Raw genomic sequence first — 15,142 nt, forward strand, 5'->3', positions numbered from 1 at the left:
AGTCAGTCGGTACTGGCAACGGCCATGCTTAAAATGGTGCATTTCATGTGCCACCCGCACAAGAGCCAGTCCAGGGTCACTGGCAATGATCTCGCTCGAAAATCCTACGAAGGCCAGCCAGGCGGCACTGGCAACGGTCACGCTCAAAATGGTGCATTTCATATTTCTCCTGTGTAATATCATAGCTAATACCTCACCATCACCTTTCTGTACTGCTCTCTCTCTCGTTGCTATCACTGCCATTTCTCAACTAGTTTCTTCCATCATGCCCTTACTTCTTTCAAACTCTTGGTCACATTCCCTTAAATAAGAAAAAATAACCAAGAATAGTAAGACTTTTTTATTCTTGCAGGGTACAAAGTGACCTCATTAGCACAAGTAGCATTGATAAACCATACCAAAAGTGATACATATAAATGAGATGTAGTCTTCTGATCCATTTAGGAAAGCAGTTAATCTGAATAAGATGTGACTTGTCCAAAACATGTCAGCTTTCCAACCTGGTACAAAATCATAATGATGACTTCTTCAATTTTATTTGGCAGCTGTCATATATTTTACATGTGGACTCTGATTCCAGTCCACCTTTTGTATAAGTTAATGTTACACATTTAATGGATTACAACCAACCTATTTTTCTTCAGTATTCACAAAATTTCACATTTGACACTCTCATCTCCTCATACCTCAGTCTATGTTTTACACAGAAAATATTGTAACTTTCATCTGTTAAACATGAACACCATGCAACTATTCCTTTAAATGGCCTTACTGTCCCTGATGATCTTTCCTGGCAAATACACATCTTTAACATTTCAAAAGTTGCATCTTAAAGACCAACTTTTTTCTACAGAGGCGAAAAATTCGTCAGTTCCTTTCAACTACTATACCTCTACAAAGCCCAGGTAAGATCACAATGGAGTATTACCCTTAAATCTGGGAAAGTGTTGCTGTTATTCACACACAGATATTCTAAACCTCATCCAGAAAAACACATGACTACTTGGCATGAAATCCTTAGACATACTTCAGTCTCTGACCCACAGATAAGCTATCTCCTTGCTGTCTTTTCTGCTGCCACAACAATGGCTTTTGTTCCTTGAAGCTGGTTGGTCTCATGCCATCTCTGTTCATTTGTCTTTCCTCCTTTTGTCACACATGTTATATCCAGCTTCTCCTCACCCACCCACTGTCCAGGCCTGGCACTAGCACTTGTTTGCATTAATGATAAGTTCATCCATAGCCCATCAAAAGAATATCTGAAGGGTGGCATAAAATAACTATGAAGGCAGTTATGATTGTTAGAGACAGCATATATACAATGGACTCACTTTTGTCAAGTATTATAATTGTATTATAAAGAAAATGGCCAAGTATTTCATAGGCACTGACACTCTTAATGCAATCTTTGGATAGACTCAGTGTCACAAGGCTTGACTCTTTAAAATTAGAAATATAGGCAGCTTCTGTAGTTTCAATCTATTCAGTTTCATTAACAAGGCTTGGGGTGGTCTTTCTGTAAACCTTTTAGCCTATAGAAAGTACAGCTTCAATTTAAATTTTGTTTCTAAAAGTTTTCATAAACCTATAGTTTTTGTACAGTGCCAATGTTAAGTTGCATATTTGTATACATTATGATTTTAACCATTAGAATTTTTATAAATTTTTTTTTATAAGTAGTTTAACAAAGTACACTGAGGATAATCATTATTCTCATAAAAGGTATATATATATATATTTTTTTTTAGATATGTAAACTGAGATTCTTTCCTGTCCAGGATGCATGTTAAAAAATATATAGCCATCCTAGTACAGTGAAATCAAAGCCAGAAGCCAATTTCAAATAAAATCATTCCTGATGTATTTAGATTTCTTCAAAAATTTTAAAATTTTGTCTTCACAGATTTTAGATGTACTGGGTTGGTCAGCTTCTGTATATCACTCCTAATTTTCTTCTACCCATATCATGTTGAAAGCAGATTGGTGCAGTTGGTTATGGTTGGAAAACACTACTAGAGGTTAATCTGAAACAGTTTAAACAAGAATATAATTGTCTTTGTCGTAACTGACAAGATGGAATAATTCTCTTTCCACTGTTTCTGAGCTGTGTCTACTCAAAAACACTTATATTCAAGTTCAACCCACATGAAAAATCTGTGTATCTGAAGGATACACAAATTTTCACGAAGTATGTAAATTTGCTAACACTTCAACATGTTTAATTATGCAAACTGTAAATAGCTGTTGTTACACTTGTCACAGCTCAAATTAAGATGGATTAATATATGTGTAATACAGAAACAAGACAAGCTACTTTATCTCCTTATGTACCACTTTCATTTGCCTTGTCTGTAGAACACAATATACATCTCACATTAGTCTGTAGAGCAATTACAATTAACAGAAGTAGCTGTAGAGGTTGCCAATAGATGTGATGAAACAAGAAAATAAATTCAGAAATTCACAGTAAAAACACAGAGACAAGAATAATTTGAAAAATTAATATTTTTTTGAAATTGACAAATAAATGAAAATCAGTCAATAAAAATATGTATTCATACAAATTGTGTATATATGTTGTATTGCAGCCCTTTTCTTTCATTAACAAAAAATGGTTAAAAAAATATGTATTTCTTAATGTCCAATAGGACCTATCAACCTTTTATAGCTATTGATGTTCAAAAAGAAAACAGAGCAATTGCCTGTTTATCACACTTGTATGAGATAAATGAAATAGCAATTGAGATATCATATTAGTTGTCAACAAGAGTTGTACTGGAAAGACATTCCCAACATTAACCAACACAAAAGTTTTGGAATGGTAAATGGTAGTGACTAGTGACAAAGAGAAAGAGTTGATGACCTAAAATATAACACAACCTTTATATATTGAAAAATTAAGATAAACACAGGTATAAATGTTTAGTTCCTACATATGGTTCCCTGTTGCAGTTATTTGGAACTCAGCATTGGATATTCCAACTGCAATGGATCATCAAAGGAACATTTTTTTGCAGTCTCTTACAGAGATCTAATATAATACTAGATCTCTGAGAGAGAGATGGAGAGGGAGAGAGAGAGACAGTGTATGTGTGTGTGTGTGTATATATATATATATATATATATATATATATATATATACTTTGAGTCGCATTCACAGCTACCCTAGTTGCTAGCCATAGACTATAAAAAAACTTTTTTCAGCTTATTGAACTTTGGCATGGGAAAAGCCTAGCCTACAACTTTCTAGACCAATAAACTATTATTGTTCCTGAAAGTTGTTTTTTATACCTACCATGGATTGCTCGAAGCTTATTAACTTCCTACACCCAGAACCTTGGATCTTACAATTACATATTATTATAAATATATATATATATCTTAAGTTAGCTTTAGTGAAGTTTCAAAATATTTTATAAAATATTTTCTTTTTATTAGGCAAAACCCTAATCGTGCCAGAAGAAAAACTTGAGAGTAAATTTCATTGATACCGGTTCTTTAAATTTGACAGCATAAGAATGAAAAGTGAAGTTGAACTGTACTAGGATTTAAGCTCAGAGCCACGAAACATTGAACTTTTGAAACCTGTAAAATATTTAACTTATGTGTCTTCTGGTGGTAAGTTTGCAGAATAATAGACTGAATATCTTATATTATTAAGTAAAAATGTATGTTTTACTGTTTGACATACAAGACTTTGATGTCACCTATGGTAAACATTTTATGAACTAGACATCTGTTCAAATAAGACTGACTCACTAATCATCTTTGCCTTGTAAAAAATAAGAGATTTTTGTTATTTAACATTGCTTATAACTAAGACTTATACAGGAATAGAACATTAACATTGCATTAATGCTTCAGGAAGATTCTAAGAACTAAAATCTAGTTGTCAATAACTAACCAAAACCCAGTGTTCACTTATAAAATTTTCTTACTTTGGCATAAGGCCATACAATTTAATAAGAAGCAGCAGTTAAAATTGACCCCTAGTATATGATAAGCACTTGTTTTATCGATGCATGTGGAAAAATGATGAAATATGAAATGGAGATGTAGAAATATGAATGGAGATGTTCCTAAAGAGAGGAACAATGGTGAAATTTGAAATGGGGACTAGAAGAATATTAAGCAATTAAACTGCGTTAATAATAATAATCACAATGATGATGATAGAAAAGGAAATTCGAATAGAATGCCTGGTAGAGCTCCTAGAGAAAGTTTGTCTCTTAGGGATAGCAAGGATTGTCAGGAGGATTCTAACCACTTGAAAGACAGCTGAAAACTTGTGGATACCTAAGGTTACAGGTAGTAGCCCACCACCCACATAAATCGTACCACGAATAAGACTGAACCTGAGCCAAACCAAAATAATAATAATAATAATAATAATAATAGTTTCAAATTTTGGCACAAGGCCAGCAACTTTGAGTGAGTGGGTAATTCACTCAACTGGTGCTTATTTTATCAGGCCTGAAAGGATGAAAAGCAAAGTTGATTGTGGCAGAATTTAAATTCAGAATGTAAAGACGGACGAAATAATAGTAATAATAATGATAATAATAATAATAATAAGAAGAAGAAGAAAGGAGACTCACAGCACTATACTAGCAGTGCAAGATCAGACTTAAGCCACAAATTGGAGGGTCAACCTAAAGAAATGAGTGTCTCCATTGTGCAGAATTCATAATGGACTTAACAAAGCCATTACCAATTTTGGTTCTTGTCCAGAACATTGTGGAGACATGATGAGGTAGCAAATAAAAGAGCAGCATTGAAAACTGTGAGAGAAGTGAGGGCTAGAGAGAAGCAAGATATGGTATGAACACAACTTATAGAAAGTGGCTGCCTCAGAGTCTTGCAAAATGCTATGGGATTTCTCAATCTAAATGGATCAGGTGCTTGAGCACAAGCTGGACCTAGTGGTGGCAGACAAGGTGAACCACATGTGCTCTATAACTGATTGCTGTGTGCCCTTTTGACCCATGAATAATTAAGGAAAGCGAAAAATAGACATTTACGACCTTCTTAGCTTGACTGTGGAAAATGAAAAAGGTGAAGATAGTGCTAATTATTGTTGGGACCTTGGGGATAATATCAGAAGGTATTGAGAGAATTTGAACTCAGAATGTAAAGAAGGGATGAAATGCTGCTAAGCATTTTGTCCGGCATGATAATGATTCTGCCAGCCTGCCACTTCACTTAATAATAATAATCCTTTCTACTATAAGTATAAGGCTTGAAATTTGGCAAGTGGGGTGGAAGAGGGTTAGTTGATTACATTGACTCCAGTGCAAAACTGATACTTATTTCATTGACCCTGAAAGGATGAAAGGCAAAGTCAACCTCAGTGGAATTTGAACTCAGAACATAAAAGATGAATGAAATACCACTAAGTATTTTGTCCAGCTTGCTAATGAGTCTGCTAGCCTACTGTCCTAATAGTAATAATAATAATTTCAAATTTTAGCACATGGCCAGCAGTTTTGAGGGAAGGGTTAAGTCGATTACATCGACCCCAGTACTCAACTGGAACTTATTTGATCAATCCTGAAAGGATGAAAGGCAAAGTTGACCTTGGTGGAATTTGAACTCAGAACATGAAGCTGGATGAAATATCATAAAGCATTTTACCCAGTGCGCAAACAATTCTGCCATCTTGCCAACTTTGTCCTAATAATAATAATAATAACCCTTTCTATTATAGGCTCAAGGCCTGAAATTTTTGAAGAGGGGACTAGTCAATTACCTTAACCCTAGTGTTTCACTGGTACTTAATTTATCGACCCCCAAAATGTTGAAAGGCAAAGTTGACCTCAGTGAAATTTGAACTCAGAATGTAAAGACAGACAAAATGCTGCTAAGTACCTTGCCTGGTGTGCTAATGATTCAACCAGCTTGCCACTTTAATAATAACAATAACAATAATAATAATAATAAAACGCTCTGTAGAACTCCTACAGAAAGTTTGTCTCTTAGGGACAGCAAGGATTATCACGAGGGTTCTAAACACTTGAAAGACTACTGAAAATTAGTGGATACTTAAGGTTACAGGTAGTAACCTGCTACCCACATATATCCTACCAGAAGTAAGACTGAACCTGAGCCAAACCAAATAATAGATTTGCCTAAAACCATTATAAGTTGTGGTGACATGATATGGTAGCAAAGGTGCTACATTATAAACTGGGGTCTAGAGAGACACAAGACATGGTATGAGTACAAACTGCAGAGAGTGGTGAAGTTGGAAACCTGCAAAGTCCTGGGGGATTTCCCAATCCAAACAAATCAGGTGCTTGAGCACAACAAGCCTGACTTAGTGGTGGTGGACAAGGTAAATCCCATGTGTTATATAAATGATGTTGTGTGCCCCTTTGATCCACAAATAGTTAAGAAAGAAGGTGAAAAAACAGGCACATACAATCCTCTTAAATATGAAATAGTCTGGCTATGGAGAATGAAGAAACTGAAGAGAGTGCCAATTATTGTTAGGTTCTTAGGGACAGTATCAGAAAGCATCAAAAAGAAAATAAAAGAAATAGGAATAAAGTGCCCAGTATAGAGTGTCAGAATAATCAGGAAAGTTTTAGATAGTTGAAAAGAACAGATAGCATGGTATTGTAGGCTGCAGATAGCAAGCCCACTATTCATGCAAAATTCCAGGAGTTCCAACAAAGCCTGATTTAAAAATAATAATAATAATAATAATAATAATAATAATAATAATAATAATAATAATAGTAATATTCAATGACAACAAACATACAAAACAAGTACAAGTTTTTGACTGGTCAGCTGAAAGTTTTCTTTGGATATGTCAGACAACCCCACCTTCCTACCCCATGCAAAAAAAAAAAAACCCAAACTTTATTATAAAAGTACAGTGTCTTACTCACTATATACAGAAATATTGGAATGATATATATCAAAAGAAAACACAATAGAAATTAGTTGAGAACTTCACAAATAGTTTTGTAAACTGATTCCAGTTGGTTTTCTCATAGCATCATTGAGTACCATAACTCAAATTTACAGCTAAAAAGAAATAGGCAATGTTTCTCCAAAGACCATACTTCAGTTAGCAATCCAGATTGCAAGTTTTTGGCTCAGTTTACCATCACTCTGGAGTAGTCATTAATAATCAGAAAATCATTACCAACATATTAAAATACAATGAAAGCCAATCTTTTAAGAATTATCTTTTTATAGTATAAACAGGGATGATTTGAATTGCAGGGCAGCAGAATAAGGTCTTCATACAAATATATGATTGGTAAGTGGCTCGGAATTTGCTTTATATTTAGGTCCCACTCCAATATGAAAGGTTTAAATTATTAGAGTAAGTTTATCCTTCGCAGACATACTGAAAGGTGTAATACAAATATTATATACAATAAACACACAAATGCACATGCGTGCACATGCGTGCACACACACACACATACACATGAAGGATATAGCAGTCATAAAAAATGTAAATTCACCAATAATTTAAAACCCTAGATAAAATAGAGCCCAACTGCCATTAAATACACACATACACACACTCACTCTCACACATACATATACACACACTCAATATCACATGCATACACACAACCTATTTATATATATACACAAATAATTTTTGTCAAAGATAAATATAATTGGATTATAATATCAATGACTGAGTAATGTATAGATTATTCCATTGTAAAACTTTAAAAATCAACTGAATCTGTTGCAATCTTGAATTATATACTTTCTTTTGTTGTTGTTGTTACATTCCCCGTACCTTTGCCAATCCCTCCAAGTATTAAATATAAGTCTCATTCGTTTATATTTTCTTTAAACATTGTGTCTTCCTTCATACATCGACTTGCTGGTTATTGATTGGATTACTTGATTCAGTTGGTGTATTTTGTGTGTAAGGTACATAAAACTCTGCAAGAGAAAAAGAGAAAAACAATAAAAGGTCAGTAAATTGATAAAAACAGAAGACCACTATTGCATGGAATGAAATTTTTGCTGACTTAATTGATCCTCGGAAAGTTCAAAGAAGAGTTTCATACGTTAAACAATTGTCATGGAAAATGAAAAGGAGAAACTGTTATTACTTGGGTAGTGCATAAGTATATAAAGTGATGGTGGCAGCATAATTGTAGTATGTTACTGGTACGAGGAAAATATGAAAGGCAGGTCACTCCAAGAAAATGCAGTAAATCCACTTAGAAGACAATATATTTGATCAGATGGTGCTACATTATCTAAATACTAATGTATGTAAGAAATTATGATTCACACTTATGCGCACTCCCACATACACTCAAATTGTCCACACAATTTTTACCTATCATGACTAGAAAACAACTTGCAACTCCAAATGCTTGAAGTTCATCAAAGGTGCTATAGATACACATTATAATGAATATAAAAACTGCAAGTATTAACCCTTTCGTTACCAACCTGGCTGAAACCGGCTCTGGTTCTGAGTACAAATGTCTTGTTTTCATAAGTTTTGAATTAAAATCTTCCACCAAACCTTATTCACAATTTACATTCCTAACACTAGATAAATGATAACTAAATTATTTTACCAAATTCTTTGTTGCATTTAAAGTAATTGAAAGAAAAACAGAGCATCTCAAAATAAATACAGTAATGAAACGGTTAAAGTAATTGGGAGTTGGCAAACATCGGGTGTATGTAGGTAACTCTTTATGGCGATAGCAACAATTTCATCATGAAAAATGCAGATAAAGATGATTCATTCAAGAAAAAATTGTTTTGATGAAATGGAAGATACGTTTGCTAAATGGACAATGCAGCAAATGCAATAAGATCAAATTATAATAATGGAAAGAAGTTAAGAACATCTTTAGTCATCTGCATATATATGTATAGACCTGGACAAATAAGATTTTCAAAGAAGACTGGCAGTTTCCTATGCATGTAAGCTCCCCCTCTCCATGCCGCAATGGGGAAAAGCTACCAACTTGGGCTGACACAACCTGGCACCCATTTTGTCAGAGGTGTTGCTACCAAAACACAAAGGACTGGAACGGGCACAGCAAAATATTTTGTTGAACAGTTTTAGCCATTGGTATTTTTTCATTAATCCTCAAAGTGTCATGAAGAGTGAAAAATATGATGTTTGCTGATTCCCAATTGCCTCAACACATACAACTTTATATTCAGCATAATGTGTTTCTGCGGTGTCTTAGATGAACTTTCAGCACTTGGAGATGCAAATTTTTTTTATCCATGATGGGTAAAAATTGTGTAAACAATTGAGAAGTATGTTCAAGTATACTTTGTTCATTCCATTTTTCAATGCTAGTATGGGTTAGATGAATGTATTATTGAGGCACTGTTTTACAGCCAAATGCCTTTTCTGTTTTTACCTGTATTACAATTAATGAATTTTTAAGAGGTAAAGCAAACAGATGATTTGTTATCAGGAGAAACAACAGTAATGTAGCTCAGCAATTTTCAGAGAATCACACATGTAAACAAATACATGCGTGCACACACACACACACGATAGACTACTTTCAGTTTTGCCTACCAAATCTACTCACAAGGCTTTGATTAGCCCAAATTTATTGAAAAAAAAAAAAAAAAAAAAGGCATTGCTCAAGATGCTGTGCAGTGGAGCTGAACCTGAAATTACATGGTTGTGAAGCAAACTTCTTAACCCCACAGCCATGCCTGCAATAAGTATGAATCAAGTGTCACATGTTATCATATGTTTATTATAATGATGTAGAGCCACTCCACTGGAAGTACTGCTACAAGAAAAAGATTACAAGAATGAATCAATACTACTTAGGGCTGTTAGGTGAGGTGGGTTAATAGAATCTCATGGTAAAAGAAGACACTATGTTCTGAAGAAACTACATATAATTGGGAAGAAAATAGCAGAAATATATGTTTATTAAGAAAATCAGATAAACACTATTAATAAATTTTTTTACAGAAATTTAAATTATTATGAAAGAAATGATAATCAATAATAACTTTTCTGAATAATAAAAAATAGAAGTACAATTATATTCTTATACGAGAAAGTTCATACAGATATTTTAAAAATAGCATTCAAATAAAATAACTGAAACTCATACAATTATAAAACCCTAGTTAATTAAACTGTTTTCATTGACAATGTACAATTTTTAATTTGTTTTTCATATTTAATAATAACAATAATAAAAAGATATATATATACAATGTTAAATTGTTGAATTGTGAACTGGCAGAATTGGTAAAGCATCAGACAAAATACCTTGTTGTAAAAAGCACCCACTACACTATGTAAAGTGGTTGGCATTAAGAAGGGTATCTTGCCATAGAAACTATGCCAAAACAGGCAATTGGAGCCTGGTGCAGCTCTCTGGTTTGTCAGCTCTTGTCAAACCTCTATTATCTTTCTACTCTTTCTCTTCCTTTCTCTCATTAATTTCTGACTCTAATCCCCTCTTTTTCCCTTATTCCTTACCATAATCTGTGTAATGATACCTTTCTTAATGCTTTTGGAAGAATGTGAAAGCAGAATGAAAAGAAAACTAAATACTATAAAATATTTCAAATGGCATTTCAACATTTGCTTTACAGCTACTTTCTAGAATGATTTTTCCTTTAAAAAGGATCAGCTATTGTACATAGTAACAGATAGACTACACACCTTTGAATCATTTTTCATCTTCATTCTTAACACATAATGTATATTTATAAGAGATAAGAAACCAAATATTGAAATTTATAAAAGAAATTGCAATCAATACCAAATTAAAAGAGAAAAAAAAAAAAATCAAAATTGAAACCCAAGATATAAAATTCATGTAACTCTTTATTGCAAAAAAAAAAAAAAAGCCTGCCCATTGCAGTTTACTTACCAAATTTGAATAAAAGAAAATAATTTAGATTAAATATATATCAGAAGACTTGAATTAAATGATAAAACAGTAAAAGAAATTTGCATTCTATTTTGGGAGGCTCATTATGCTAATAAGAAACACGTGCTGGTTCTGTTTGTGTGTGTGTGTGGGGGGGGGTGTATGTTGCTCTGGGGTAATAGCATCTGTGTAGGCCCTCTTGATTCTATCCACAGTGACAGTGCCTCTAGAACCATTAAAGTCTATAGTAACATGTTTGTTGGAGTGTGCAAGCATGCAATAAGGTCCAGAGTAAGGTGGAATGAGAGGATTTCTCACTGCATCATTTCTGATGAAAACATGGTTCCATGAGGCAATGTTTAACAGCTTGGTGACAAGTGTTCATGGGTGGCAGGACTTGAAAGTACGAATGCAGGCAGTTCACACAGAGTGCAGGATCCTGAGTAGAAAGACTGACTGGGGAAAGCATCTGCCCCAGCAAAGACAAAGGAGCACTGTACAACAGCTCAGCTGGGAAGAATACAAGGTCCTCCTTAAATGAAGTTCGGATGCTGAGGAGAACTATGGGGAGGTACTCACTTCAGCATTGAGTACCAGGATAGGCATGAAATGCAGCTTTCAACTGGCAATGGCTCCACTATTCCATTAGATGCAGGATGATAACTGGTAGTATGGATCTGTTGAGCACTGATGATTTTTGTGAGTTCCGAAAAAAGGTGAGATTCAAATTGTCTAGCATGGTCTTTAGTAATGGTGGCATGAACACCATAATGTGATATCCAACCTGATACCAGGGCTCACACTACCGATTCAGCAGAAATATCACATAGCAGAATGTAATGAGGAGATTTTAGTCTTGTTAAAAACACTACAATCTTTAGTGTTGAGAATTTTGTGTCTTTATCTAGAACAAAGCTCATCTGTTTTAGTTGTCAAAATGTCAACATCTCATTGCAGCTTCCTATATTACATTCAGCTTTGCCAAGTTTGTGGAATCAACAGAAAACAGTACAATATAATGCTGCTGACCATGAGAACCAAAAAATGAGGAAAAGAAGAAATAAGACCAATGACTCAGACAAAGTTTCAGCCCTGTGATCAGAAACCATGTATGTGGTCTGATCAATAAGCACCTGAACTGTTGCCATAGTAACGAAACTAAAGCACACAGAGTGAAGCTGCTTGGCACAGATTAACCTTGAACTCTGCTGTGCATGCGCATTAAGTTTTAACATTCTAGCTCACTTTCACTGTTTACAGCAATGCTTGGAAGGAACGTGTGTAGTGTGTGATCGTCATATTAACCATAACAGAAAAAGCTGAGCAGGGAATCTACATCAAATTTTGCCAAAAGCTTGGTGATACCTGCTCAGAGGCCTATGCAAAGTTTTCAAAAAGTTTTCACCATTCTTGACACAATCAAGATCTTGTGCAACTGAAACCTGAGTGTCTTTTTGGTCAGCTGAAATCAGTTTTGGCACAAACTTGGCAGACACACGTCTCATACCCAAATCTTCAGTTTTAATGGACTGAACTGAACTGTAATTAATCTGCATTTCCTCTGATAACTCATGGATGGTGGTTCAACGATTTCCCCTCAAAGTTGCATGCACATCTATATTTTCTCAGTTCTGCTGCTTTCAGGTCTCCCAGAACGTTTGTCACTATCAACATTTTTCAACCATCTTGGAAATGTCTGAACCACTTGTATGCTTGTGTGCAGCTCATACACTCTTCTCCATACACTTTCTGCAACTTTGCGTAGGCCTCTGAGCAGGTATCGCCATGACAACTTCCCTGTCATAGTCAATGCAATGATCACATACTACACACCTTCCTTACAAGCACTACTGTGAAGAGGAAGTGAGCTAGAATGTTAAAACTTAGTGCACATACATAGCAGTATTCAAGGTCAATCTTTGCCGATCGACTTCACTCTGGGTGCTTTAGCTTTGTTATGGCAACAGTCTGGATACTTATTGATCAGACCTCATAAACTGATGGAGAGAACAACTTACTTCATCTAAATAACTCCTGTTTTCATGCTAGTAATAATAGAAAATAAAATCATTTAACTTAAAATGTAACATGTTTAACTTCTATCAACTTGGAAATAAGAGCAACGTTTGAAGAGCCATTTCTGGTTTTTCCTTGTTGCTTTATAACCAATATCTGAATGTTAGAATTCTTAATAGTATGGTTTTAATTAGAACACTTACTTTCATAACTGAGTAGCTTTCTTACCGAAAATCACTTAACCATGAAACAAATAATAGACATGTTGACAGCTCATACAAACTGTTCCTACAATTGCTCCCCCTTTATATTTTTTCCAGTGTACAGTTTATGGAATCAATTTTCCCACAATATCTGTGCCAGTGGCATGTAAAACTGTGCCGGTGGCATGTAAAAAGCACTCACTACACTCTTGGAGTGGTTGGTGTTAGGAAGGGCATCCAGCTGTAGAAACATTGCCAGATCAGATTGGAACCTGGTGCAGCTGCTGACTCTCCAGACCTCAGTCAAACCACCCAACCCATGCCAGCATGGAAAATGGACGTTAAACGAGGATGATAATGATTGCTGACACCTTATTGATCTCATAGGATTTGAATTGAGTGGAACTAGACTGCATACTGTTTACTGATGGAAGAAGTGTGTGGACTGCAAGGGAGACTATGCTGAAAAATAAACCTCATTTGGTCACATTCCATGAAGTCTTGGTCAGCCTTTGAACTTTTTAGCTGATCCTTATAAACCATGATACCCTCTGGAAAGTCCTGCACAAGTTTGGTTGCCAAACAGGATGGTCAGAATAATAAGATCATTCCATAATAGTATAATGGCCTTCATGATGGAAGGTGGTTCAGCTTTCCCTGCAAAGAATAGAACCAAGCAGGGCTGTGTAATGGTCTCTGTCTTGTTTGCAATCTACTTCTCAGCTATGCTAAAAGATACATTTAGAAATGTTGTTGAAGGTGTGCATATCCAGTTTAGGACAGAAGGCAATATTTTCAGAGCCAGAACCTAAGTCAAGGAACAACTTCTGAGAGAGTTTCTACTTGCAGATAACTACGTTTTGATAGCACTGTTTCTGCAGGACATCCATGTATTGGTTGACTGTTTTGCTAATGCTGCCAAATCCTTTGACCTAAGAATTAGTTTGAGGAAGACTGTAGACTTCCACTAGCCCGCACCTGGCCACTCAAAACAGAATTTTATTGTCATGATAGATAATACCCCTCTAAATGGTGTGCCAAAATAGTGCTACCTGAGGAGCGTCCTATCAAAGAATATCCAACTGCACAGAGAGATCACCCAGCAATTGGCTAAGGCAAGTTCAGCTTTCACTAGACTCCAGCAGAGATTGTGAAGAGGTCATGGTATCTACCTAGCTATAAAGATCAAAGTCTATCAAGCAGTTGTACTTACCTCTCTTCTATATGGCTGTGAAACATAGACACTCTACAGGAATCATATTAAATGACGAGAATCATTACATCTCTACTGTCTTTGTTCAATTTCCAACATCAAATGGAAAGATAAAATCCTAAACATACATGCATACACACACACCAACTGTTGTGGAGCTATACTCCTTACCATCAACTGTGGAACAAAGTGTTACTGGTTACAAAAATGAATACAACAAAGTTATAATAGACCCAGAGTGTTAGAAGAGGAGATCAAGTAGGAAAATAGCAAAATAAATTAACCTACTTGTGCGTTTCCGAACTCCAATCTTTTGTGGTCCAAGTAAACAGAGGAAAATGAAGGCAATTATTGCAGCTCCACCAGGAACAACAAACAAGATCAGTCGATTATCACACAAACAATCTCCGCAACAATTTCCTGTACTGTGTAAAAAGATAAAAATAATATTAGTAGTTAAGAAACTGAATTTCATTAACTATTATTAAATCATCATCATCATCATCACTATCATTTAATGTCCACTTTTCCACACTTGCATGATTGAATGGAGTTTATTTGAGGCAGATTTTCTATGGTTGAATGCCTTTCCAGTTGCCAATCCTCACCTGTTTTCAAGCAAGGTAATATTTTTCCATGGCCAGACATGTTCTCTTAGAGTACTGGAAGTGAACAATACTGCTTGTATGACAGCGACAAGCATTACAACTGTCACATGATGTCAAGTCAAGGAGGCACAAACACACACTCACATACATTATATATATATATATATATATATATATTTCTTTTTTTTTTTGCACGAAACACTTCTTTCTTTCTATCAAACCCACTCA

General features: G+C 35.0%; 2 protein-coding genes across 4 annotated transcripts in view; one reads left to right on the forward strand and one right to left on the reverse strand.

Annotated features, from left to right (window-relative positions):
* LOC128247040 (uncharacterized) overlaps window positions 1-15,142 on the forward strand; it is a 66,648-nt gene that overhangs the window by 15,010 nt on the left and 36,496 nt on the right. The gene's annotated exons all lie outside the window — the stretch shown is intronic.
* LOC106874334 (major facilitator superfamily domain-containing protein 12) overlaps window positions 326-15,142 on the reverse strand; it is a 78,338-nt gene continuing 63,521 nt past the window's right edge. The window contains exons 10-12 of one of the 2 annotated variants that reach the window (XM_052965666.1): window positions 14,595-14,731; window positions 12,893-12,919; window positions 326-7,923 (exon numbers count right to left, since the gene is read on the reverse strand). In XM_052965666.1, coding sequence (XP_052821626.1) covers window positions 12,915-12,919; window positions 14,595-14,731 — 142 coding nt within the window. In that variant the 3' untranslated portion in view covers window positions 326-7,923; window positions 12,893-12,914. The remainder of the gene's footprint in view (window positions 7,924-12,892; window positions 12,920-14,594; window positions 14,732-15,142) is intronic. The other variant, XM_014922036.2, reaches the window with a different exon arrangement.

Source organism: Octopus bimaculoides, chromosome 2 (genome assembly GCF_001194135.2).
Source record: "Octopus bimaculoides isolate UCB-OBI-ISO-001 chromosome 2, ASM119413v2, whole genome shotgun sequence".
NCBI lineage: Eukaryota > Metazoa > Mollusca > Cephalopoda > Octopoda > Octopodidae > Octopus > Octopus bimaculoides.